The sequence below is a fragment of the Budorcas taxicolor genome, chromosome X (genome assembly GCF_023091745.1).
Source record: "Budorcas taxicolor isolate Tak-1 chromosome X, Takin1.1, whole genome shotgun sequence".
NCBI lineage: Eukaryota > Metazoa > Chordata > Mammalia > Artiodactyla > Bovidae > Budorcas > Budorcas taxicolor.
Window position 1 is genome coordinate 13,424,363 of NC_068935.1, and position 27,527 is coordinate 13,451,889.

At 44.1% G+C, this 27,527-nt stretch overlaps 2 protein-coding genes across 2 annotated transcripts; one reads left to right on the plus strand and one right to left on the minus strand.

Annotated features, from left to right (window-relative positions):
- Window positions 1-10,848: 10,848 nt before the first annotated feature.
- ZCCHC18 (zinc finger CCHC-type containing 18) lies at window positions 10,849-12,047 on the minus strand. Its single transcript, XM_052663770.1, is given in 4 exon segments — window positions 10,849-10,947; window positions 10,949-11,016; window positions 11,019-11,681; window positions 11,684-12,047. Coding segments are annotated over 4 exon segments (1,194 nt in total).
- A 1,636-nt stretch (window positions 12,048-13,683) lies between these two features.
- Window positions 13,684-27,316, plus strand: SLC25A53 (solute carrier family 25 member 53). The gene is made up of 2 exons (XM_052663835.1): window positions 13,684-13,735; window positions 26,365-27,316. Exon 2 carries the CDS (start codon window positions 26,396-26,398, stop codon window positions 27,314-27,316), a length of 921 nt encoding a protein of 306 aa, XP_052519795.1. The 5' UTR covers window positions 13,684-13,735; window positions 26,365-26,395.
- The last annotated feature ends 211 nt before the right edge of the window (window positions 27,317-27,527 follow it).

Here is a 27,527-nt window from a genome sequence, read left to right on the forward strand (position 1 = left end):
TTTTTTACTGTTGAGTTGTGAGAATTTGTTATATATTCTAGAAACCAATTATTTGTTGGGTATGAGGTTTGCAGATATTTTCTCCAAATCTGTTGCTTATCTTTTCATCCTCTTAACAGGCTTTATTACAGCACAAGAATTCTTAATTTTGGTGAAAGCCAATTAATTTTTTTTTTTCCTTTGTTGTTCAGTAACTTAAGTCATGCCCAGCTCTTTGCGACCCCATGGACTGCAGCATGCCAGGCTTCCCTGTACTTCACAGTCTCCCAGAGTTTGCTCAAACTCATGTCCATTGAGTTGATGATACATCCAACCATCTTATCCTCTGTCTTCCCCTTCTCCTCCTGTCCTCAATCTTTGCCAGCATCAGGGTTCTTTTCCAGTGAGTCAGCCCTTTGCATCAGGTGGCCAAAGTGTTGGAGCTTCAGCTTTAACCTCGGTCCTTCCAATGGAATATTCAGGGTTGACTTCCTTTAGGATCAACTGGTTTGATCTCCTTGTAGTCCAGGGAACTCTCAAGAGTCTTCTCCAGCACCACAGTTCAAAAGCATCAATTCTTCTCAGCCTTCTTTATGGTCCAACTCTCACATACATACATGACTACTGGAAAAATTATAGCTTTGCTGTTTGGACATTTGTCAGCAGAGTGATGTCTCTGCTTTTTAGAACACTGTCTAGGTTTCCAGAGCTTTTCTTCTGAGGACCAAACATCTTTTAATTTCATGGCTGCAGTCGCCATTGGCAGTGATTTTGGAGCCCAAGAAAATAAAATCTGCCACTGTTTCCATTTTTTCCCTGTCTATTTGCCATGAAGTGATGGGACCAGATGCCATGATCTTAGTTTTTAGAATGTTGACCTTTAAGCCAGCTTTTTCACTCTCCTCTTTGACCTTCATCAAGAGGCTCTTTAGTTCCTCTTTGCTTTCTGCCATTAAAGTGGTGTCATCTGCATATCTGAGGTTATTGATATTTCTCCTGGCAATCTTGATTCAAGCTTGTGCTTTGTCCAGCCTGGCATTTTGCATGATACACTCTGCATATAAGTTAAATAAGCAGGGTGACAGGGTACAGCCTTGATATACTCATTTCCCAATTTTGAATCAGTCCATTTTTCCATGTCCAGTTCTAACTGTTGCTTCTTGACCTGCATACAGGTTTCTCAGGAGACAGGCAAGGTGGTCTGGTATTCCCATCTCTTTAGGAATTTTCCACAGTTTGTTGTGATGTATGTTATGGTTTTTGGTGTCTAGTTCTTAGATCTTTTCAGCAAGATCGAGGTCCCAAAGATTTTCCTCATGTTTTCCGACTAAAAGTTTTATCAGTTCAGTTCAGTCGCTCAGTCGTGTCCGACTCTTTGCGACCCCATGAATCGCAGCACATCAGGCCTCCCTGTCCATCACCATCTCCTGGAGTTCACTCAGACTCACGTCCATCGAGTCCGTGATGCCATCTAGCCATCTCATCCTCGGTCGTCCCCTTCTCCTCCTGCCCCCAATCCCTCCCAGCATCAGAGTCTTTTCCAATGAGTCAACTGTTCGCATGAGGTAGCCAAAGTACTGGAGCTTCAGCTTTAGCATCATTCCTTCCAAAGAAATCCCAGGGCTGATCTCCTTCAGAATGGACTGGTTGGATCTCCTTGCAGTCCAAGGGACTCTCAAGAGTCTTCTCCAACACCACACTTCAGAAGCATCAATTCTTCGGCACTCAGCCTTCTTCACAGTCCAACTCTCACATCCATACATGACCACAGGAAAAACCATAGCCTTGACTAGATAGACCTTAGTCAGCAAAGTAGTGTCTCTGCTTTTGAATATACTATCTAGGTTGGTCATAACTTTTCTTCCAAGGAGTAAGTGTCTTTTATAAAAGTTTTATAGTTTTATATTTTATACCTAAGTCCATGTTTTATTTTTAGTTAATTTTTGTATCTTATGCAAAGTTCACGTTGAAGGTTTGTTTTCTTTTTTTTTGCCTGTGGATGTTCCATTGTTCAAGCACCATTTTAAAAGAGGTATTCTTCTATTGAAATTTTTTACACCTTTGTCAAAAATCAGTCGGGTATATTTGTGTTGGTCTGTTTCTGGGTTCTTTCTTTGTTTCCTCTGACCTGTGTCTCTCATTCCTCTAATATCACACTGTCTCAATTTGCTATATCTATATAATAAATCTTATCATTAGGTAGAGTGATTCTTCTCAGTTTATTCTTTTTCAGAATTGTTTTAGCTATCATAGTTACTTTGAATTTCCTCACAAAGTTTAGAATAAGCTTCTCTATATCTATGAAAAATCTTCCTGGGTGTATGTATGTGTGTACTCAGTCATAGCCAACTCTTTGTGACGCCATGGACTGTAGTCTGCTAATCTCCTCTGTCCATGAGATTTCCCAGGCAAGAATACTGGAGTGGGTTGTCATTTCCTACTCCAGGGGACCTTCCCAACCCAGGGATTGAACCCACGTCTCCTGAGACTCCTGCATTGGCAGGCGGATTCTTTACCACTTGGCCAACTGGGAAGCCCTGTAAATGCTTTACAGGTATTTAATGTTCTAGTGAGTGCACTGTTGTTGTTGTTTATTGACTAAGTCGTGTCTGATTCTTTGTGACCCCATGGACTGCAGCCCGCCAGGCTCCTTTGTGCATGGCATTTCCCAGGCAAGAATACTGCAGTGCGTTTCCATTTCCTTCACTAGGGGATCTTCATGACCCAGGGATGGAACCCACATCTCCTGCATTTCCTGCCTTAGCAGGCAGATTCTTTACCGCCAAGCTACTTGTACTAATTGTTTAGTGATCTAGAGATCACTTTGGGGAGAACTGATGTCTTTCCTATATTAAGTCTTCTAGTCAGTGAATGCTGCATGTCTCTTTGAAAGGTTGCTGCTGAACCACAAAAGACGCCAGGATTCTTGGCCTCTGGAGGAGAAGAATTAAATCTGGGGCCAGAGATGAGGCTTGATCACTCAGAGCTTTTGTGTAATAAAGTTTTATTAAAGTATAAAGGAGATAGAGAAAGCTTCTGACATAGACATCAGAAGGGGGCAGAAAGAGTGCCCTGCTGCTAGTCTTAGCTGGATATTATATAGCTACTAGCAGTCTGCTAATTAGAGAAAGGAAATGTCTCAAAACTCAGAGAATGTCACCAGGGCCCTCACCCACAACATGCATTGAGATAACATTGGCACCAGGTGGGTCATCCCGGACCATGAAACAGTTGACATAAATCTTGAAGAAAGGCAGATTTCCAAACAAATATATAGTTTCATTAACATAGATTAGGAGAACAGTGTATGAGTATAACATACTGGTTTGTCAAGTCAGTTCTGAGCCTTTAGGTGGAACCAAATTGAAGACAGAGTCTAGGATAAATGCATAGTACATTAACATAGCTTAAGACAAACATTTCCGTAAGAAAAATGCATTGGTTAGCTCAAGGTTTGAGAAAAGTTAAGTTCAGGTGGAACCAGGTGTCATTATGGCAACACAGAATTTTAAGAAAAACCTCTTTTTAAATTTGTATAAAGAAGGGGGAAAATATAACATTAGTTTGTTTCCTCCTGCCATTTAAGAGAGAGAGAAAAAATGTCTGACACTTGCAGCTTATTTCCTCTGTTTGGAGACCCCTGGCCTTCCTATCTGTTATCCTCTCATCTCCATTCATTTAAATCTTTGCTTTTTTCCTTGCTTGCTTTCATCAATTCGGCAGGAAGGGATATAGTTATAAAACTGCTAGGTTCTCGGTGGCTTAAGATCTGTAAACCCTGCAGCCTTATTTGCCTCCTTTGTGGTGACAGCTCCCTCGTAAGGTCATGACGAGGATTTAAAGAGACATTGCAGGTGTAAGTCCTGCCTCTGACATGTTTATGTTCCTTCTTATTGATCCTGTTTTTAGCTTTTGGGCCTATCACATCCTGTTTGTGAACCCACATGGCAATAATAGTGGGACTGACTTCCAAAGGGTTGTTGTGAGAAAGTAATGTGAGAATTGAAGTAAAACACTGAAGGGACTGCCAGATACAGAGTAAGGGCACCGTGAGCAGTGGCTGTATTAATATTATATGAATGTAGGGAGGTAAAACTGTAATTTCTCCCTGATAGTTTCACTGAAAGAAACTGCTGACAGATATCAAATATCTTGTCCAAAGACCTGCCAGCACAAGGCAGGTTGTAGGATCTTGCTGATGGTTTGGGAGAGTGTAGGAAGTTCATCTCAACACAGCAGACAACATGAAAAAAAATCTCAGAGCCAAGTGCCTCCTATGACCTGATTTTTATGTTTGTTTTTGTATAAAAGCAGATCTGGAAGAACATAGACCAGACTAGACTGTGGGGAATCAGATTAGCTTTCACTTTTACTTTGTTCCTTTCTGTATTTGAAAGCTGTTTTATATTAATTGAGCATATGCTACACTGAACAATGTTAAAACAAATTATTTATTTAAAGGCCAGCCAATAAATTAGCCAATCAGCAAATTACACAAATGAATCTCAGGGCAGTTTCACTCACACTTCTCTTCCATTCAGCTTCCTGCCTGGCTCTTGAGCTCCTGGTCTCCTTGGCTTAGCACCTCCCATTTCCCAGAGTTCCTTCTGCAAAGAAGTAAAGCTGCTATCTTCGTCTAGATCCAGGCCATCTCAGCTGGATCCTCACTCCCTTCTCCAGCTAAACAAGCATCCCTGCAGGTGTGTTCCTAAGCAAAGACAGTTCCTGTTCCAAGAGGAACTATTTGGTTAGCTCTTAAAGGATTTTTATTCTCACCCTCTTCTACATGGGTAAAGGAGCCTAAAGCTACTGAGTTTAATAAAGTTCCCTGTGAAGAGGCTGAGAGAGAGGGCTTAGGTAATGTCTACAAGCTTGTTCAGAAAGTTTGGAGAGAAGCATTTGATGCAGTTGTAATGGTATTCTGTGGCACAGTGCTTAAAATGCACTGGGCACTCTTTAAAGCTTTGCAAATGCTCACACATTTAATTCTTACCACAACCCTTTGAGGGACTTCCTGTTATTACTCCAGTTTACCAATGAGGAAGGTGAAGCACAGAGCACAAATTCATACAACTTGTAACAAAAAGAGCCAGGGTTTCAAGACTGTCCAAATCATGTCCCTCCTCTCTTGATCAAACTGCCCAACCCCTCCATAGGGAACCTGACTGGCCACTTTTATACAAAGTACAATATTCAGATTGGAATCACAGTATCACTACTCAAAGAGCTCAGACAGTGCTCAATCACCTAGCCAGTACCCAACTCCCAAAAGCTAGATTCAAGAATATGGTTTAGTCAGTACAGTATAGCAACATGTCCTGCTTGAAACTAAATTTCTGATTATCTTCTTTTTCATCCATATGTTATTGAGGGTAGTTGCATTTTCACAAAAGGAGGATGTAGCATGACCAAACAAAAAAGCCAAAAAAATTTCTCATTCCAGAAAATGCAAGTGAGATCATCCATTTTTTAATTTGAGTACCTCAAGATGTGATATTTAGCTAAGGTGATGGTAAAATGGTTGGAACTTGTGGATCTAGAAGTCTACAGAAACCTGTGACTGTCTTGAGGCTGAATTCTGCCATTGGTCTTCAGAGAAGCACCTGAAACTGCTGGAAATGGATAATTAAACATGTAGAACTGAATGATAATGAAAGATCTGAGTTTCAGCCAAGCTTGTAGAATACACCTCAAACAACACTCAAAAGCAAATTTAAAGCTAAAGAGTATATATTTTAAATGAAGACTGCAAAAGAGACTGAAAATATATGCAGCATATGTCCAATATAATAATTTAGTTAAGGTATAAGGGAACATCTGGTAAAGATAAGAGTAGAAATCAAAGAAGTGGAAAACAAACAATAGAAAAGTCAGCTAAATCAAATTTGTCTAAAAGTCTAGTAAACTTTTGGAAAAATCTACTGAGAATAAAGGAAATTTTAAAAAAAATGTATTCCAAATGCCACTAGATTGTACACTTAAAATGGGAGATTTTATGTTATATGAATTTAACCCCAATAAAAAATATTCAGAATGGAAAAAGGGGAAATATAAGTATGGATAGAGTACAGAAGAATCATAGCATTTAATATGATATTTAGTAAGTGCTGTAAAAATAACCCATTAAAAATATGAAGGATTATAGATGAATCAAGAGTCAAAAATGTTGATAATTCTTGAAGCTGGGTGATGGGAGATGGGGGTTCATTATACCATTCGATATACCTTTGTGTGTATTTGAAAAGTTCATTAAAGAAGTTTAGATACAACTCCCCAAACTATTTGAAAGTTTAGGTAATTTTGTGATTTCTTAGAAAGCTGAGTGCCAAAGAATTGGTGCTTTTGAACTGTGGTGTTGGAGAAGACTCGAGAGTCCCTTGGACTGCAACGAGATCCAACCAGTCCATTCTAAAGGAGATCGGTCCTGGGTGTTCTTTGGAAGGAATGATGCTAAAGCTGAAATTCCAGTACTTTGGCCACCTCATGTGAAGAGTTGACTCATTGGAAAAGACTCTGATGCTGGGAGGGATTGGGGTCAGGAGGAGAAGGGGACGACAGAGGATGAGATGGCTGGATGGCATCACTGACTCGATGGACCTGAGTCTGAGTGAACTCCGGGAGTTGGTGATGGACAGGAGGCCTGGCGTGCTGCGATTCATGGGATCACAAAGAGTCGGACACGACTGAGCGACTGAACTGAACTGAGAGCTAATTGGCCTTTAAATATTACATGTTAAAGTCTATAGTAGGTCAGGGTTAAAGAGTCTTAGGGGCACATTAAGAAATGAGGAAAGCTGATGATTAAGATTCCCAAAACATCACACTATTACTTCACCACCAACTAGTCAAAAGCAAGTCATTGAGCTGTAGACCTTACCCCAAGTGTTGCCTTTAACCATTCCCTGCAAGCCACTGGGAAGTTCAGTCTTTGAGCATTAGCTGCCCGTTTTCCTTGCATGGTGCCCTGCAATAAACACTGTACTTGTTTCACAACCAGTGTTGGTAGATTGGCCTTGCTGAGTGAGTGAGAGGCAACAGAGACTCGAGTTTGGTATCATTAGTTCTGTTTAAATAATGTTAAAAAAAGTGTTGGAGATTCATATTTGAGTTGTAAAGCTCTAAAGAAAAGCCATAAAATAATAATTAATAATAAAAGTAATAGCTAGAACTATCATGAGAGTGGTTTCCTTTAGGGGAAAGTCAACAGGTTGCGATTTTACAGTGGCTCACAGGAATTTCAGGAGTTCTGCTAATGTTTTATTTCTTGATCTTTCTGGTGGTTTGCTGTACAATAATTTATTAAGGTGTATATTTACATTTTATGCTTTCTGTTTTTTCCCCCTTAAATAAGAATGTTTTAGAACCTGGAGATAATATTAGGATCTATATCAGGATTTATTATGAGAATGAAATGAAGCCATGTTGAGCTCTTAGAATATGCCTGGTACTGTGTAAGAGCTTAGTAAGTGTTAGCTATCTACAATAAAAGTTTGCTGTTATTATTGTCTTATTATTTGTTCTCAATATTTCTCAGCTTGCTGTTAGTCTTTTATTTCTGCCAAAGCTATCTTTTGTTATTGGCCTTTACTGTATAATTTCTTTCATCACTCCTAACCATAGAAAGTCTTCTGCAGTCCAGAGATTTAATAAATATTTATTTTCTTGCAGTTTTAAATGGTGTTGCTTTTGGACATTTGATTCTGTTCATTCCCTTCATAACAACAATATATTATTAAAAATTAGTGCACACATGCATAAAATCTGCATTTATTTCTCAAATTTATCTGGAATTCATATTTTATGTCATGGTAGAAAGTAAACTGATCTTTTTTCCAATCAGGTAATTAAGTCCCCCCAGTACCACTAATTGAAGAATTCATCTCTCCCCAACTGACTTCTGTGGCTTTCACTTCTTGCATATGTTAAATTTACAACCGTTTGCACTTAAAACAGAAATGGTATGTGACTGCAAGTGAGGAGGGGGAGGGGATGTTGCCAGGCAGTTGCAACCTGGAGAGAAAGGGAAAGAAAGGGTAGAAAAGTCTTTTTTTGTGTCAAAGAAAGGTTCCTTAAAGATTCCATCCCTGAGTGTTACACACAAGCCACTTACTCTTATGACGTTTGGCTAATCACTTCCTGTGTGTAGACCTCAGTCTCCTCATGTGTCATGCACAGATAGTGACCGCATCTACATCATACAGGACAGTGCCTGAGAGCTAACCTGAATAAGCTTTGGAGTCAGCCAACCAGGAGTGTCATCCACGGTTCATCATGAACTAGCTGCATGATCCTGGGTCATTTCCTACCTTTCCAGCTTGTTTCCTCATCTGAAGTATGTGGTGTGCATGCATGCTCAGTTGCTCAGTTGTGCCCAACTCATTGTGACCCCGTGGTCTGCCAGGTTCCTCTGTCGATGGGATTCTCTAGGCAGGAATACAGGAATGGGTTGCCATTTCCTTCTCCAGAAATATGTGGCAGTTAATAGTAATTAATATTAATAGTAAATTAGAAATAGTGGTAGCTACCCTCTGAGATTGCTATGAAGATTAAAGAGCTATATTCCATTAAAGGGCTTAGAACAGGAGTTCCTGACACCTAATATGCTTTTAGTAAGTCACAGTTGTGGTGATTTTAATTTCTGTCACTATTATTATGGAACAGTCAGGAAGAGAAAGAAGTTGCAGCAAAGAAGACTGAGAGGCATCAAAAAGATCTTAGAAGGGGAAACTGTGAGACTGGGGTGTCAGAGAAGATCATATCTAGAAGGAGGGAGATAATGCAAAAGAAGGTATTTCAAAGGCTAGCATCTCCTGGCAAAACTCATTTCATCTCGTGGCATCTAATAAGATTAGGGAGAAAGAAAGGAAGAAAACCCATAATCTTAAATGAAACCTATCAGACAAAAAATTATCTAAAAGCTTTGTTTTGGCTATTACCCTCAGTCTGATCTGAATCCCCATGTCTCCCATGTATTCCAAGCAGGGAAAATACATACTTCTTGCATAAAAGAAAAGCCAGTGTCATGTGAAATGAAATAAACTCACAGATTTGCATCATTTTGTAGAAATAAAATTTAAGACAATTTCAGCTTTAAATGACATAGAAGAGGATAGAGGCTGGAAGAAAGGGGGGATGAATTAGAGGTTATCAAAGAAGTGGTCTATACTGAATCCCCAAGCTAACTCCACTGTAAAGGAGGGCATTGGTTGGTGTAGCATTTATTTATTTTTCTTTATACTCTGTCTGGTCCCAGAGAGAAATTATGACGGCATAAACTTAATTTGTGTAAATCAGTCAACAAGTGATTATGGAGTAAAATTGAGAAAAGGTGAGTAGAAAGAGGAGTGATATTTTAATCTTGGATAAATAGGGGGCAGATTCCTTCCAAGGGCAGATTTAGAGGATAGGATGGAGGCTATAAGCCTATAAGAGTCTGAGAATGTTGGGCTCCCCCATGGCTTCGGGGGCCTGATTGGAGCTACATCTTGCCCCGTGGTGGGGGAGGGGTCCCCTGTATTTTCACATGCCCTGGCATCCAGATGGTTTTTCATCTTTCCCCAGTGATTTCAATTTCTTGGGTCAGAGGGAGGTTTGCTGGGAGTTCTTGGGCTTCTGGCGTCCCCTAGTATGTAGCTAGGGTGAAGCCAGAGTCGTCCCAAGCCTCCTGGTACTGAACTCTCATGAGCAGCTGCTTTCTCTGCAGTTGAGGGGGAGGCAGAGGGTAGTGTCAACCCAAAGGGTAGTCTTGTTGCCACAGGGTGTTGTTCAGAAGCATTAGTAGTAGCAATTTAAGGAATCTGCTCAGGGAAGGGAACACCACCCCTTCCCAAAGTGAACAGGAATGGAGCCCCTGAAATACAACACCCATTTCCTATTATTGCCCCCTCCCCTGTCTGTCATCAGATTTCTCAAGATGTATTAGCTAAGAAAGCACTGGGGCATTATTTTTAATATATATATATTTATTTATTTATTTATTTGGCTGTGCAAGGTCTTAGTTGCAGCACGCAGGATCTTTTAGTTGAGGCATGCGAACTCTTCGTTGTGGCATATGGGATATAGTTCCCTGACCAGGAATTGAAACCCAGGCCCCCTGCATTGGGAGCACAGAGTCTAAGCCACTGGACCACCAGGTAAGTCCAATGGACACAGATTTAGTTCAGTGCCATAGGTCAGTTGTGATAGGGGACTCTTTGGGAGATAGCTCCTTTCAGCTTACATTTTCCTCATCTGTAAATGAGGTTGTTAAAACTCCACTTCGCAGTATGAGTTCCCCCATTTATAGCTTCTGTATTTAGTTTTCTTATTATTTTCCTTCTGTATTCCTAAAAGTAATCTCACACAGAGACAGAAAACTTGATGCTTATAAATTGACATAGAAGTCCACAACATATATTGTTTGGTGAAAAAATACACAGCATAGAACAACAGTTATATTTGATCACTTTTATCTGTATAGCATATCTATCTTGGTACACAGGAATAGGGAGATATCTAGAAGGCCATTCATCCAAGGACTGACAATGGTTATGCAAAGGTGGGGAGTTTCAGGTAATTTGTACTTCAGTTTTTATAGTTTCCTTCGGTCCTTGAAGGTTTAACAATAACTTGTACTCCTTTCACAAAAGGAACAAAATCATCAAGGAAATAGACACACGCATAGACCCTTAGGCAGATGGAGGGAGAAGCAGGGACAGAGGTCAGGCTGTCTTCTTCATTTTGCTGGTATCTACAACCTCTTCTTCCCCAAAGAAAGCCACTTCGTGGATTAATTCATGCACATAGAAGCCTCCCCCAGACTACCCTAGTTTTCCCCACCAGCAGTCTCTGAATACAGTTAAGTGTTCACTTAGGGCTGGGTCTAGCACCTTACTGTGGCTCAGAGAGGTCACTGTGTTTGCCTGGGATCTCTTTTGATGTGTCCTCCTCTGTATGTGTCAGCTCTTGCAGGGTGATGATCAGATTCTCAGAACACCTGGCCCTTGTTGCTCTTACTGTCACTGGTTTCCTTTGAGTGGCCCTCCTCACCACAGTATATTTTCTCTTCCTGGCTCTACGTATATCCCCAGGACCATCATTCTTACATGCAGAACCACCACTGGTAGAAGGAGATTGAGCTTGAGAACTGTTTATGGAATCAATGACCAGTATTTGATCCTGAAGTCTGGCCCTGACCCTGAGGGGAGGGGCACCTATGGATGTAAGTGGAAGGTTCTGAGACTCCACCAGGATCACATCCTCATGTAAGTCATTAAGGGTATCATCTACTTCTATCACAGCACAATCAGCAGTGCTGATGGCTCTTGACTGGGGGCCCTGAAATGCCATGGGGCTTACTGCCCTCTCCATGATTAGCTCAGATCTTTTGGGCCACTTCCGTTTCATAGAAGTATCATTCCAATCCTCTTCCTCCCTTATCGTCCTGATTAGCTACAGGCAACTGGGGAGACACTCCTGCTCATTTGCATACATCCTGAGAAGATTCTTCAGCCTGAAGAACAGGTCCCCATTCAGCTCAGCCCCTAAAAGAAGATGGTGCAGGCGTGTCTGATTTGCATCTTTCTCAGCTATGATCCCCGCCTGAATAGCATTCTGGAGCTGCACTTCTAAACGGATCACATAAAGGGAGACTTTCTCCCCTTGTGCCTGCAAGGTGTTAAAAAATTTGCCATGGGCAGTGACACTGCTTTCAGAATCCCCAACACCAACTTCATGGCATGCAAGAAATTTGCCACACTGAGGTTGGGGTTGGCTGTCTGCAGTAAACGCATCAGCTCCTGTGCAGGGCCCCTCAGGGTTTTCATCAAGCACTTGAGCTTTTCCTATTCAGACATATTCCAATCTGGCAGGGCCCCGTTGACTTGTATCAGCCAGTTTTCAAAGGTTTCTTCCTCCTGGGCTGGCACCACCCTCCCAGAGAACAATTTCGTCTTTCCTTCTGCCATGTTGACCCTTGAAGGACCAAGACTCCCCTTCCCCCTCAGGGACCTCAACATGGAATGGGCCCAGGGTGGCAGGGCTGTATTCTGCTGCCAGTTGTTACCCACACGTGCAATGATGCTGGCCATGACTGACGATGATCGTCTATATGAATGTAACAAAATGCTCAGTCTTTCTAGAAAAGCCTAATCTGCAGGAGAAATCCCCAAAGCAACATTCCTGGGCTCCATCTTCCTTGTATCTCAGTAGGGTCTGTAAAGAAAAGGAGAGGGGGAAAGGTTAGTAAGGTAGTAGACTGCATGGAAGCAGTTTGCAGTCGCTTCCTTTATGTTCCTGAACCCCCTGTGGGTACATTTTCCATTCGATTACTGCCCTGAAAATATCCTGCAGGAAACTGGCAATTACAACCTTCAGGAGTTAATGGGCGTTCCCGTGCTAGCAGGGTGCTTTTCTGATCTACAACTATCCGGAGAATCCTCCAGGAAGAAAGGCAACAGCGGCTTAGAATTCTAGGTGAAATAGTGCTTAGAGCCCATATTGAGCTCTCAAAATAGAAGGCAGTGGTCTAAGTCTCACAGATTTGTGGTAGCCAATAAGATCTCCATGCAACTGACGGTTTCAGGTCTCAATCACACCCCCTTCTCAAAGTTTCCCCCGTTATTTTTCAGATTCCTATGTGAGCTTGCAAACAAGTGCACGCCTTTATTTCATTATCCGTTTCTGCAACAAGAGCTTGCGTTAGAAAGCTGGATTCCGAGGTAGGTTGACTTCTGTCCACGAGAGATTGCAGATCCGTCTTCAGGCCATGGCGGAGGGGTTAGAAGGAGTTTCATCCCTCATCTCGCTCCCTCGACCCCTCCCTCCACAGTAGTCAGACGGAGAATTCCCTCTCCCACCTTGTGAATACAAGCCAAAGCGACCCCCTATTACGTACCCCCGAACCCACTCCGGGAAATCGTTGTCCTACCAGCCCCGCAATCAGCCGCACAGAAATCTAGTTCGAATTCGAATTGGGTGGCCTGCCACGGAGAGAGGGAATGGGAGTTGGACACACACACCCACATATGCCTCACCAGGAAGGGATCAGGAGATGCAAAGGGGGTTCAAGGCAGACAGCTTGTGATCCCCCCTACTTCCCGCCCCCTAACTATCCCCCTGAAAACGTCCTCCTGTCAATCTAGGCAAATCCTACCCATTTGGCATCATTCAGTGGAACCCACTCCCGTCTCTGCACAGCCGGGCCGCTGGAGTGCTCCTTTGGCTGCCTTTCAGCCCTCGCGATTCGGTAGAGAGCCGCCCAATCGTGATGGAGCTCTTCCCTCCTCTCTCCGGGACAGGCAATCGCGCCCTTTTTCTTTACCTGTTCTCGGCCGGTGGATAGCGAATGCTCCGGCGTGGACAGGGGTGGATGCCCCCTTCCGGTCGCCGTGGCCCTGCAGGGGAAAAGGATGACGCCTCCTCTACCGCTAACCAACTCGGAGCCTCCAGACGGAGCCTCTTTACCCAGCTTTGGGTAGCTGAGTCGAGGCAGCTCGGTTCCCAAGGCAGCAGCGGCAGTCCCCGCCCACTCGCTGGGCGCTCCCAGCAGCCGCCGCTTCTTTTAACCTCTGCGGGTTGAGACAAAGAGCATGATGAGTCGGTTGGCGAGGCCAATCAGCGGGGCGAGGGGGCGGCCTCCCCGCGCAGCCTCCTGCTCAGGGCCATTGCTAGCAAAAAGGAGTAGCTGGCCGGCGAGGGCTGCGGCACACAGGCGCGGAAGCCGGTGCGGTGTCAAGTGCAGCTCGGACTCTCGGACCCTGCCGATTGGCATTTTACCGTGAGTTTGCTGCTTGCCCCTCGCTTTCTTTCTCTTTCACCTCTTCCACCTCTGCTGTCCTCCACGCTTTGAGACCGGATGTCTTCAACACGAGGTGGATCAGACATCAAGCGAACAGTGAAAGTTCCTCACCTTTGTACAGAGGGAAGGGGAAAAAGCATTTACCGAGCGCTTTCTACGTGCAAATGGGCTTGCACGGACAACTCGTTTATTCTTCTCAACAGCCTTGCGAAGGAGGTAGCAGTATGCCCTTTTAACAGAGAGGGGACTTAAGCACCCAGTCACTATGCTTAGGAAGTGCAGAGGTAAGAGCTTACACTCAAGTCTACAAGTCTGATTTCAAAGGCTGCCCCCTACTCCTCTCTACTCTCAGATTGAGGGTTAGTTGAGAAAAGCCAAAGCCAAAGTGGAGATGGGAAGGCCCATTTGGAACTATATAGAATTAGCGAGCAAGGACTATTATCTCCATTTGTCAGATGAGGAAACAGGCATAAGGTTAGGCAGCTTGCCCCACATCACACAGCAAGTAAATATCAGCATCCGGTTTTACTGTTGTTTTCCAAATACCAACTCTTTGCCCATCTGAGCTGCCTAGAGGGCATTTTTTTACATAAGTGGTCTTAAGCCAGCTCAGCTGCAGTCTTAGTGTGCTGGTAGTGCTGAGGGAGGGCTTGGAGAGGCAACGCAAAGAGGGATAGGGGAAGAGGTAGGAAACTTGTATGGTACCCATTGTACAGAATAAGAAAACTGAGGCCTTTTTCTTTCTCTGCTTTACACTACAACAAGCTGCTTGCTTTTTCTTTCAGTAAAACATTATTTTTACAGCTTATGACCTGAAAGGACACAAGATTCAGAGAGGTAAAATGACTTGCCTGAAATTAGAAGGTGAAGCCAGAACTTGGATCATATCTCTCTGACACCAGAATCCATGCTATTAACCACAGTATGGGTATGAAGCTGGCTGCCTCAGAATCATTTTGAAAAGTGTGTTAGAAATACAGATTCCTAACCTCTGCCTCTGGGGGATTCAGATTTTCTAAGAACTAGGGCTGGGGAGGGTGATTTGTATTTTTAACCAGTGCTGTAGTTAATTCTGAGGTGTAGAGTGGTTTGTGAACCATTGCTAGAGACACTACGTTATGCTTATGGCAATAAGTAAATGAAGATGTGGCCAATGTATCTCTCCATATGGTAACTGTTGTGAAATATAACTTGACAGCAGAGGTTCCTACCTAGGGTCCTTCCTGAAATTGTTTGTGAAGAGTAGAATTTCAACTATGTATATTCTTCTGAGTCCACAGCTTTGTAGATGTTCAAATGAGTCTGTGGCCCAGAAGTGGTTAAGAACCACTCCCCTACAATCTTTCTTCCTAACATTTTCTCTTTCAACTTGTACTTGAGGAAGAAGTATGAGAAACGGAGCATAATTTGATCTAACCCCCTAAATACAGCTCTCTGCCGCTGATATAGCTCTTTCATTTCCTGGCTTGAGGACACGTTGCTAGGTTGCCCTTCTGTGAGCTCTTGAGGGGACCTCTCCTTTGCTGGATTTGGAATCACTGGCTGCAGAGAAGGAGCAACTCCATGGAAACAGCATGCAGGGCTGTTCAGAGTGAATGGGCCGTGAAGCCCGTGACAGAGAAATCTGCACCATTTTCCGTGACTTCTGGTTCTTGAAGAGCAGGTCTTACTTCCCTTATGTAGATTGTGGTTAGGAGGCCCCCTTCCGGACTTGTTCTTGATTCCTGATGTTTGGAAGTAAGTGAATAATCTGATGTCTTGTGATTGCTGTTGGGTTGTGTTCAACCTGCCAAGGAACTTTACCTGTTCCTTTCTGCCTTCTCATTGGCTACCTCAATACATAGAGTTCCTTGGAGTAAACAATGCAAATTTGGAGCTTAAGTACTTTCCATCTGAGGACTGTGGACTTTCTCATGGGTGCAACAGTAGCAAGGGGATGGAGGGTGGAGGATGTAGGAAGTAGAGTGAAGGCTCACCTCACATAATCAGGGGGTGATGCTGGCACAGCTCTTGGATTTCCTTCAGACTCTTGCTCTGCTCCCCAATATCATGACACCTGACCCCGGGTCTCTTGCAGACTCTTATTCTGTGTTTGAATTGGCTTCACTGCCAAAGTAGGTGATCTACAGTTGGAGTTGGTGGGGGTGGGATCAAGTAGGACAAAGAATAGATCCTGTAGCTCTAACAAAAAATAGTGGAAAGAGAAAGATTGTAAGCCAGTGCCTTGACTGGGCCCTTAGAACAAAGTGAAGGTCTTTTTGTGCAAGGCTGGGAGGAGGATTTGCTGAACTGGCTCCAGTTAGATAAAGGTATCCCTGATCTCTGGCATCAGTGTGTGAGAATGCTTCCCAATTCATGGCTCTAATGACACCACATTTTCCAACTGTAACAAAGAAACCTTAAAAGACTGAAAGTTATGAAGGTAATGCTATTAGTTGAAACAATAATAGCTGCCCTTGGCTGCCTGCCTTCTTGGTGCCAGGGACTTTCCATTTGTTATCTTATTTAAGCTTCTCAGCAATGCTGAGATAGGCATTGTTATCCCATTTTGTAAATAGGCAAACCGAGTTTCAGGGAGGTTAACACACCTTGCAAGTGGAGGCACTGGGACTCCAGTCTGGGGCTGTGTCAGACTCCAAAGACCATGAAAACTCTTCTGTGTTGCCTTCCAAACAAACAATTTAAACAAAAAATCCTTTCATTTTATTTTTTAAATCAATTTTAATTGCTATAGAGTTTATTTATCATCTTGTGTTAATTTCTGCTGTACAACAAAATGATTGCTATATATGTATATATATATATATATATATATATATATATATATACACACACATATATACACATATATGTATAAAGCTTCCCAGGTGGCACTAGTAGTAAAGAACCCCTTGCCGATGCAGGAGACATAGGAGACATGGGTCCATCCCTAGTTTGGGAAGATCCCCTGAAGGAAATGGCTACCCATTCCAGTATTCTTGAATACCATGGACAGAGGAGCCTGGTGAGCTACAGTCCATAGGGTCGCAAAGAGTTGGACGTGACTGAAGGAGTAGCATGCACATATGTTCAGTTCAGTCGCTCAGGTGCATACAACTCTTTGTGACCCCATGGACTGCAGCACGCCAGGCTTCCCTGTCCATCACCATCTCCTGGAGTTTACTCAAATTCATGTCCTGCAAGTCGGTGATGCCATCCAACCATCTCATCCTCTGTCCGTCCCCTTCTCCTCAAGCCTTCAGGCTTCCCCAGCATCAGGGTCTTTTCCATTGAGTCAGTTCTTCGCATCAGGTGGCCAAAATATTGGAGTTTCATTTTCAGTATCAGTCCTTCCAATGAATATTCAGGACTGATTTCCTTTTATGGACCACAGCCTTGTCTAACTCAATGAAACTATGAGCCATGCCATGTAGGGTCACCCAAGACGGACAGGTCATGGTGGAGAGTTCTGACAAAATGTGGTCCACTGGAGAAGGGAATGGCAAACCACTTCAGTATTCTTGCCTTGAGAACCCTGTGAACAAACATATGTATATGTATGTATGTATGTGTGTGTGTGTATATATATATCAATCAGTTCAGTTCAGTTCAGTCACTCAGTCGTGTCCGACTCTTTGCGACCCCATGAATCGCAGCACGCCAGGCCTCCCTGTCCATCACCAACTCCCGGAGTTCACTCAGACTCAACGTCCATCGAGTCTGTGATGCCATCCAGCCATCTCATCCTTGGTCGTCCCCTTCTGCTCGTGCCCCCAATCCCTCCCAGCATCAGAGTCTTTTCCAATGAGTCAAATCTTCTCATGAGGTGGCCAAGGTACTGAAGTTTCAGCTTTAGCATCATTCCTTCCAAAGAAATCCCAGGATTGATCTCCTTTAGAATGGACTGGTTGGATCTCCTTGCAATCCAAGGGACTCTCAAGAGTCTTCTCCAGCACTACAGTTAAAAAGTATCAATTCTTTGGCGCTCAGCCTTCTTCACAGTCCAACTCTCACATCCATACATGACCACAGGAAAACCCATAGCCTTGACTAGACGGACCTTAGTCGGCAAAAAATGTCTCTGCTTTTGAATATGCTATCTAGGTTGGTCATAACTTTTCTTCCAAGGAGTAAGCGTCTTTTAATTTCATGGCTGCAATCACCATCTGCAGTGATTTTGGAGCCCCAAAAAATAAAGTCTGACACTGTTTCCATTGTTTCCCCATCTATTTCCCATGAAGTGATGGGACTGGATGCCATGATCTTCGTTTTCTGAATGCTGAGCTTTAAGCCAACTTTTTCGCTCTCCTCTTTCACTTTCATCAAGAGGCTGTTTAGCTCCTCTTCACTTTCTGCCATAAGGGTGGTGTCATCTGCATATCTGAGGTTATTGATATTTCTCCCGGCAATCTTGATTCCAGCTTGTGTTTCTTCCAGTCCAATGTTTCTCATGATGTACTCTGCATAGAAGTTAAATAAACAGGGTGACAATATACAGCCTTGACGTGCTCCTTTTCCTATTTGGAACCAGTCTGTTGTTCCATGTCCAGTTCTAACTGTTGCTTCCTGACCTGCATACAGATTTCTCAAGAGGCAGGTTAGGTGGTCTGGTATTCTCATCTCTTTTAGAATTTTCCACAGTTGATTGTGATCCACGCAGTCAAAGGCTTTGGCATAGTCAATAAAGCAGAAATAGATGTTTTTCTGGAACTCTCTTGCCTTTTTGATGATCCAGCGGATGTTGGCAATTTGATCTCTGGTTCCTCTGCCTTTTCTAAAACCAGCTTGAACATCAGGGAGTTCACGGTTCACGTATTGCTGAAGCCTGGCTTGGAGAATTTTGAGCATTACTTTACTAGCATGTGAGATGAGTGCAATTGTGCGGTAGTTTGAGCCTTCATTGGCATTGCCTTTCTTTGGAATTGGAATGAAAACTGACCTTTTCCAGTCCTGTGGCCACTGCTGAGTTTTCCAAATTTGCTAGCATATTGAGTGCAGCACTTTCACAGCATCATCTTTCAGGATCTAAAACAGCTCAACTGGAATTCCATCACCTCCACTAGCTTTGTTTGTAGTGATGCTTTCTAAGGCCCACTTGACTTCACTTTCCAAGATGTCTGGCTCTAGATTAGTGATCACATCATCATGATTATCTGGGTCGTGAAGATCATTTTTGTACAGTTCTTCCATGTATTCTTGCCACCTCTTCTTAATATCTTCTGCTTCTGTTAGGTCCATACCATTTCTGTCCTTTAACGAGCCCATCTTTGCATGAAATGTTCCCTTGGTATCTCTAATTTTCTTGAAGAGATCTCTAGTCTTTCCCATTCTGATCTTTTCCTCTATTTCTTTTCACTGATCACTGAGGGAGGCCTTCTTATCTCTTCTTGCTATTCTTTGGAACTCTGCATTCAGATGCTTATATCTTTCCTTTTCTCCTTTGCTCTTCGCCTCTCTTCTTTTCACAGCTATTTGTAAGGCCTCCCCAGACAGCCATTTTGCTTTTTTGCATTTCTTTTCCATGGGGATGGTCTTGATCCCTGTCTCCTGTACAATGTCACGAACCTCATTCCATAGTTCATCAGGCACTATATCTATCAGATCTAGGCCCTTAAATCTATTTATCACTTCCACTGTATAATCATAAGGAATTTGATTTAGGTCATACCTGAATAGTCTAGCGGTTTTCCCTACTTTCTTCAATTTGAGTCTGAATTTGGTAATAAGGAGTTCATGATCTGAGCCACAGTCAGCTCCTGGTCTTGTTTTTTGTTGACTGTATAGAGCTTCTCCATCTTTGGCTGCATAGAATATAATCAATCTGATTTTGGTGTTGACCATCTGGTGATGTCCATGTGTAGAGTCTTCTCTTGTGTTGTTGGAAGAGGGTGTTTGCTATGACCAGTGCATTTTCTTGGCAAAACTCTATTAGTCTTTGCCCTGCTTCATTCTGCATTCCAAGGCCAAATTTGCCTGTTACTCCAGGTGTTTCTTGCCTTCCTACTTTTGCATTCCAGTCCCCTATAATGAAAAGGACATCTTTTTTGGGTGTTAGTTCTAAAAGCTCTTGTAGGTCTTCATAAAACCGTTCAACTTCAGCTTCTTCAGCATTACTGGTTGGGGCATAGACTTGAATAACTGTGATAATGAATGGTTTGCCTTGGAGACAACAGAGATCATTCTGTCGTTTTTGAGATTGCATCCAAGTACTGCATTTTGGACTCTTTTGTTGACCATGATGGCTACTCCATTTCTTCTGAGGGATTCCTGCCCGCCGTAGTAGATATAATGGTCATCTGAGTTAAATTCACCCATTCCAGTCCATCTTAGTTTGCTGATTCCTAGAATGTTGACGTTCACCCTTGCCGTCTCTTGTTTGACCACTTCCAATTTGCCTTGATTCATGGACCTGACATTCCAGGTTCCTATGCAATATTGCTCTTTACAGCATTGGATCTTGCTTCTATACCAGTCACATCCACAACTGGGTATTGTTTTTGCTTTGGCTCCATCCCTTCATTCTTTCTGGAGTTATTTCTCCACTGATCTCCAGTAGCATATCGGGCACCTAATGACCTGGGGAGTTCCTCTTTTGGTATTCTATCATTTTGCCTTTTCATACTGTTCATGGGGTTCTCAAGGCAAGAATACTGAAGTGGCTTGCCATCCCCTTCTCCAGTGGACCATGCTCTGTCAGACCTCTCCACCATGACCCGCCCATCTTGGGTTGCCCCGCAGGCATGGCTTGGTTTCATTGAGGTAGACAAGGCTGTGGTCCTAGTGTGATTAGATTGACTAGTTTTCTGTGAGTATGGTTTCAGTGTGTCTGCCCTCTGATGCCCTCTTGCAACACCTACCATCTTACTTGGGTTTCTCTTACCTTGGGCGTGGGGTATCTCAGCTGCTCCAGCAAAAACAGCCGCTACTCCTTACCTTGGAGGAGGGGTATCTCCTTACCACCACCGTTCCTGACCTTCAACATGGGATAGCTCCTCTAGGCCCTCCTGATACACACACAAATATATATATATATATATATATATATATATGAACATTCTTTTAATATTCTTTTCCATTATATTTTTTCATAGGATACTGAATAGAGTTATCAGTGCTATATACAGTAGGACCAGAGAAGGTGATGGCACCCCACTCCAGTACTCTTGCCTGGAAAATCCCATGAACGGAGGAGCCTGATAGGCTGCAGTCCATGGGGTCACTGGAGTCCGGCACGACTGAGTGACTTCACTTTCACTTTTCACTTTCATGCATTGGAGAAGGAAATGGCAACCCACTCCAGTGTTCTTGCCTGGAGAATCCCAGGGACGGGGGAGCCTGGTGGGCTGCCGTCTATGGGGTCGCACAGAGTCAGACATGACTGAAGTGACTTAGCAGCATACAGTAGGACTTTGTTGTTTATCCATACTATATATAAAAGCTTACATGTGCTAACTCCAACCTCCCACTCCATCCCTTCCCCAACTCCTTCCCTCTTGGCACCTACCAGTCTGTTTTCTATATCCTTGATTCTCTCTGTTTCATAGATAGGTTCATTTCCAACAAACAATTTAAAATGCACTCTGCAGATGACCCAGTTTATTAGACTGATTTTGGCCTTTAGAGCAATGTTGTCATCTTACCTATATTCCTGGGATCTCATTTTTAAAATACAACTACTAATATAATGTATGGATCAACTTGTATACTGGGTACCATACTAAGTATTTTGACTAAGTATTTTGTATACTTCATCTCATGCAAGCTTCATGACAATAATTTTACAGGTAAGGGTACCTGAGGTTCAGAGAGTGGAAGAGACTTGGCCAAGGTCATAAAGCTAGGAAGTGGAGCAGTGAAATTCAAACCCAGGGCTATCTGATTCTACAGCCTGTATCTTTATGCTATAATACACTGCAGTGGGGCAAACAAATAAGGCCCTCATTATAAACTGACTTTCTCTGTCAGCCGCAGATCTCTCTCCTTCCCTCAGCCTGCATCCAGAACCGGGTGCGACTCATGCTTTTAGGCATCTGTGCTTTAGGCCACTTCCTCAGCCTAGAACTCCTGCCCTCGCTCCTCCTCTAACTAGAACCTGCACGTGGGTCAAGAATCAAGTCAGATGCCCCCTCTCAGAGAAATTTTAGACTGCTCCCTATGCTCAGTCAGTCAGTTCAGTCACTCAGTCATGTCCAACTCTTTGTGACTCCATGGTCTGCGGCATGCCAGGCCTCCCTGTCCATCACCAACTCCCAGAGCTTGCTCAAACTCATGTGCAGCAAGTCAGTGATGCCATCCAACCATCTCATCCTCTGTCATCCCCTTCTCCTCCTGCCTTCAATCTTTCTCAGCATCAGGATCTTTTCCAGTGAGTCAGTTCTTCACATCAGGTGGCCAAAATATTGGAGTTTCAGCTTCAGCATCAGTCCTTCTGATGACTATTCCGGACTGATTTCCTTTAGGATTGACTGCTTTGATCTCCTAGCAGTCCAAGGGACTCTCAAGAGTCTGCTCCAACACCACAGTTCAAAAGCATCAACTCTTCAGTGCTCAGCTTTCTTTATGGTTCAACTCTCACATCCATACATGACTATTGGAAAAGCCATAGCTTTTGACTATATGGGCCTTTGTCAGCAAAGTGATGTCTCTGCTTTTTAATATGCTATCTAGGTTTGTCATAGCTTTTATTCCAAGGAGAAAGCATCTTTTAATTTCATGGCTGCAGTCACCATTTGTAGTGATTTTGAAGCCCAAGAAAATAAAGTCTCTCACTGTTTCCCCATCTATTTGCCATGAAGTGTTGGGACCAGATGTCATGATCTTCATTTTTTGAATGTTGAATTTTAAGCCAGCTTTTTCACTCTCCTCTTTCACTTACATCAAGAGGCTTCCCTGATGGCTCAGTTGATAAAGAATCTGCCTGCAATGCAGGAGACCCTGGTTTGATTCCTGGGTCAGGAAGATCCTCTGGAGAAGAGATAGGCTACCCACTCCAGTATTCTTGGACTTCCCTTGTGGCTCAGCTGGTAAAGAATCTACCTGCAATGCGGGAGACCTGGGTTCGATCCCTGGGTTGGGAAGACCCCCTGGATATTTCCCTATGCTAGGTGAAATATATTGCTCTTATGTTCTGCTCTGTCCTTGATTAGCATAAGCTTTGTTTTGCCTTCCAGTATAGTTTAGCTCATGGTTGACCTGTCTCCCTCACTAGATTCCCAAGCCCTCCAGGGCTGGTACCAAGTCCTGTTCACCCCTACTTCACAGTGACTTACCCACAGTGATTGATATGTGTTTGTGAGCAGACCAAAGGACTGGCAGAGGGATGCCTGGAATGAATGGACACATATAGGGCTGGATCCTGGCGTGATCATGCAGGCTGTGCATCTGGGCTAGACAATCCAGGGGAGTCTGGAATCCTTTCCACCCATCTTACAAGGTTATAAACATAGGAGATACATCACAGGGCCCGGGGGCAACTGCTCTAGGCTGACTCCAGGCTTGTTCTGAGGCCCCTACTTTGGAATTCTTGTGTAAGGGGCCAGGCTATCCAGGATTGCTTTTTTAATTTTTTTTAATATAAATTTATTTATTTTAATTGGAGGTTAATTACTTTACAATACTGTATTGGTTTTACCATACATCAACATGAATCTGCCACAGGTATACACGTGTTCCCCATCCTGAACCCCCCTCCCTCCTCCCTCTTTTATAACACCTTTGCATTCACAGAAGAAAGGTCTTCCTCGCCTCCCATGTGGACACAGGATTTGTCCCACCATACCACTTTAAATGGTTCTGAGTGTGCTGCAGGAGCATGTGCAGCATCCGTATAGGTGTGAGGTGGGGAAACGTCTTTAAAAAAAATACAGTTGGCTGAGGCCACCATGCCATGGATGGTCAACCACTTTATGTCATTTTGTCATTCTTTACAACAACCTTTTGAGGGAGGTCTCTTGTCCCTCGTCTGTAGCCAAAGAAATTGAGACTGAGTGAAGTGTCTTGCCTAAGGTCACACAACTAAGCAAATGGTGGAGGCAGAATTCAGACTCAGGACTGTCTGCTCCCAAAGGCTGGCATTTTAACAGGGAAATACATGGGAGAAAAATTGACTCCCTCTCCCCCATAAAACAGGATGAGTTAGATTTATAAAATTATGACAGATATTTCAGGTAAGGTGTTTTTAAATTATTGTTTACTTTTAATCCCTGAAAAAGATTGGTCAAAACAGAAGGAGCCAGGGATGGAAAAGCACAATTCCTCTATCAAATATTGGCCTGAATTCCTCTCCATCAATCCCCTGCCACATGCACAGTATGAGGATGCCTAGAGAGCATCCCCCCGACCCTACCCCTCAGTGTCTGCTCATTTCATAATTGAGATGCTTGAGGCTCCAAGATGTTAATATATTTCTAAAGGTAACACAAGAAGTTGAAAAGAGAACTGGCACTGAGAATTGTGGTCTGCCAAATTCTAGCCCAGTTTTCTTTCTGCTAAATCGGCCTGCCTTACAGTCAATCAACACATGTTTACAGGTTACTCAGGAAAATGTGGGGAGGAAGTGGAACATTACTGCATTCTGAGATAGAAGAGGGGACAAACGCTTCCCTCACCACCCATCCTTATGCAGATGCAGATAAAACTTGGAGAGAAATCCTTGGTAGGATAGCTGGGTAATTTTGGGCTCCCCTGTGGCTTTGGGGGCCTGATTGGAGGTCCCCTCCAAGGAGAGGGGTCCGCTTTGGCTCCTGAGACATGGAGGGGCTACCATGGGCCCAGGAGTGCCCTGGAAGGAAGCAAGGAGTGGGCCTCTTGAGCCTGTGCTCCTGGCCAGTTCTCAGCTAAAGGGTCCAAAACAGAGGAGCCTTCCCAGCCTCTTGGCCATGAGGGTTAAGGAGGTGAGGCTTAAGGGCCTGCGAACTGCTGAGGGTAGGGGAGGGCTGGTGGCAGAGCACAGGAGGCTGAGCCTCTACTCCCTCCCCCTAGACAGACTGTGGCTTGAGAGGGGTGTGGTTGTAAGGTCAGGTAGTAGACTGTGGATGGAGCAGGAGCAAGAAGCTAGGGAGAAGCCTATGGGGGTCATTCTGGAAGGAGAAGCACTTCAAGGCAGGTTCTTGAGTGCGGCAGCCCAGGGAAGGCTGCAGTGAGCTTCTTGCTGGGCCTGGCTTCTAGCCCACCCCCAGTTCCTCAGCCTGGTGACCCCTTTGTCCCTATCAGATGGGCTAGTGTAACTAGAGCTCCAATAGCCCTCGCTTCTAGGGACTACACAGCCCAGGGTTCTGTGTGAAACCTCTGGGTCTGCAATTTCTACCAGGCTTCCTGTCCATCTAAATGTGAGTCTGATGCCCAGTCATGGCACCCTGTGCCCCTGTCCCCCTCTCCCCCACCACACCACTTCCTGTTCCTCTCCACACACCATTCCCAAGCCGCACACCCTGTCCTCTCACCCCTAGTTCCTTCCTGACAACTCCCTCAGGTTCTCAGATCTCCACTGACCATTTCTTCTTGATCCCAAAATTCTTTCATGGGCCCTGGCTCCCCAGTTACCTTTCATACTACTCCATCTGCTCCCGGACTACTCCCAGGTAGGAGCAATAGCTTGGAATCTTTGCACAGCCTCTTCCCTCTAGTATAGTGGCTCTGAAGCACGGCAATTTTATCTTCTTCCCTCACCCCAAGGACATAAGGTAATGTCCTTAGATATTTTTGTTTGTTATAGCTGTGCTGTGCTGTGCTTAGTCACTCAGTCATGTCCGACTCTTTGCCACCCCGTGGACTGTAGCTCGCCAGGCTCCTCTGTCCATGGGGATTCTCCAGGCAAGAATCCTAGAGTGGGTTGCCTCCTCTTGCTATAACTGGGTAGGTCACAACTTGTGCCATAGGATACCACTAAACATCATACGACACACAGGGTGGGCACCTGTGATAAAGAATTATCTGGCCCCAAATGTCAATAGCCTGTACATTGAGAACACCTGCACTGTTATACAGCAACAGGTCTACAAGGTTAAGCTCAGAAACTGTCATGCATGGAGTCTTTTCTTGCTAAACTTCCAGGAATAGTTACTCTTTCTGTTCCTCAATTGGGAGAGGGGAGCGGGGTGTTGCCATGAAACAGCTAGCACTTCATCAAGAATCTATGAAAAAAGAAGCAAGGAGTTTCCCTGCTCCCTAAATTTACTACCATCTTTTAGAGAAAGTACTGGACTACAACCTTTGAATGCCTTTCTGCCTGTACAAGATAGTGCCACTTTTTGGAATGGGAAGAGCAACTTATTATTTTAGCAGTTTATCAAATGCAAAGTTTCATATGGTGAATGCAGTAAGGATGGGGAGCCCTACTTCACTAATTTTATTTTCTTCATTCTTCAACCTTCTTTGAATATGAGAATATTTGCTCGGTCAGAAAAACACCCTAGAGGCGATTGTGTTCAGCAAAACTAATTGCCTTTGTTTTAATTTAAGGTGGAGGAATTCTTTCTTAAGAGTGTACATATTTCTCAGAAACTGGCCCAGAGAATTACTTGTTTCTTTAGAGCAGAGTTTCTTGAGCCTCTGTTTATAACTAAGCAATGAAGATGCTTGCCAAAATATTTCATTGGTCAGTCTAACTTCTTTTTTTCCACTCTTGCCAGTTTCTCCCATCTGCACCCAGGTATCTTCAGCATGGGGGAACAAAACCACTCTCCTGGGAAGGAGCTTCAGCACTGGACACGAAAAGAGGCTGCAGGAAAGAGAAGCTGGCACTCCCACGCCTACGCCCTTGGTGCCATTTCCAACTTTATGTCTACTTTTCTGACCTTTCCTATCTATAAGGTTGTGTTCCGGCAACAGATCCATGCTGTGGCGGTGTCAGAGGCTGTGCGGCAGCTTTGGCATGAAGGCCCTCAATACTTCTACCGGGGAATCTATCCACCTCTTCTCTCCAAGACATTGCAAGGGACTCTGCTGTTTGGGACTTACGATAGCATGCTGTGTTTTCTCTCCCCTGTTGGGCCACACTCCCTGGGGAACCGCTGGGCTGCAGGGCTTATGTCTGGTGTGGTGGAGGCTGTGGCACTTAGCCCCTTTGAGAGGGTGCAAAATGTGCTCCAGGATGGTCGCAAGCAAGCTCGCTTTCCCAGCACGTTCAGCATTCTCAAGGAATTTCACTCTTATGGGCTTTGGGGCCGGCTGTCGCAGGGTTACTATCGCGGTTTCTGGCCTGTCCTTCTCAGGAACAGCCTGGGGAGTGCTCTGTATTTCTCCTTCAAGGATCCCATCCAGAATAGCTTGGCAGAGCAAGGCCTGCCCCACTGGGTTCCTGCCTTGGTGTCTGGGAGTGTCAATGGAACAATCACCTGCCTAGTTCTGTATCCTCTGATTGTGCTGGTTGCCAATATGCAGTCCCACATTGGCTGGCAGAGCATGCCAAGCTTATGGGCCTCTATCCAGGATGTGTGGGACACTCGGGGCCGAAAGGTATTTCTGATTTACCGGGGAGGTTCCCTGGTCATCCTAAGGTCCAGTGTAACCTGGGGCCTCACTACTGCTATCCATGACTTCCTGCAGAGGAAGTATCATTCCAGGAAAGAGCTGAAAGACTGACTGGCTGCAGGCAGTGTGGTGTGGCCATGGCAACTTGTTATTCTAAGCCTTCCTGGGGTGGCTTAAATAGCTTACTTCTTTGGCCTGGTCACCTAATACAACTATTCTTCAAAATCTTTCAACTGTCAGTACACTCAAGAAGGTTCCAACTACCAGCCTACTGTGTAAAGACAAAACCCAACAGAGTTCCTTGGTTAGAAAAAGAAATTCA

Excerpts from the sequence above, each read along its gene's own strand:
- SLC25A53 (XM_052663835.1), top strand. The coding sequence starts at position 26,396 with ATGGGGGAACAAAACCACTCTCCTGGGAAGGAGCTTCAGCACTGGACA.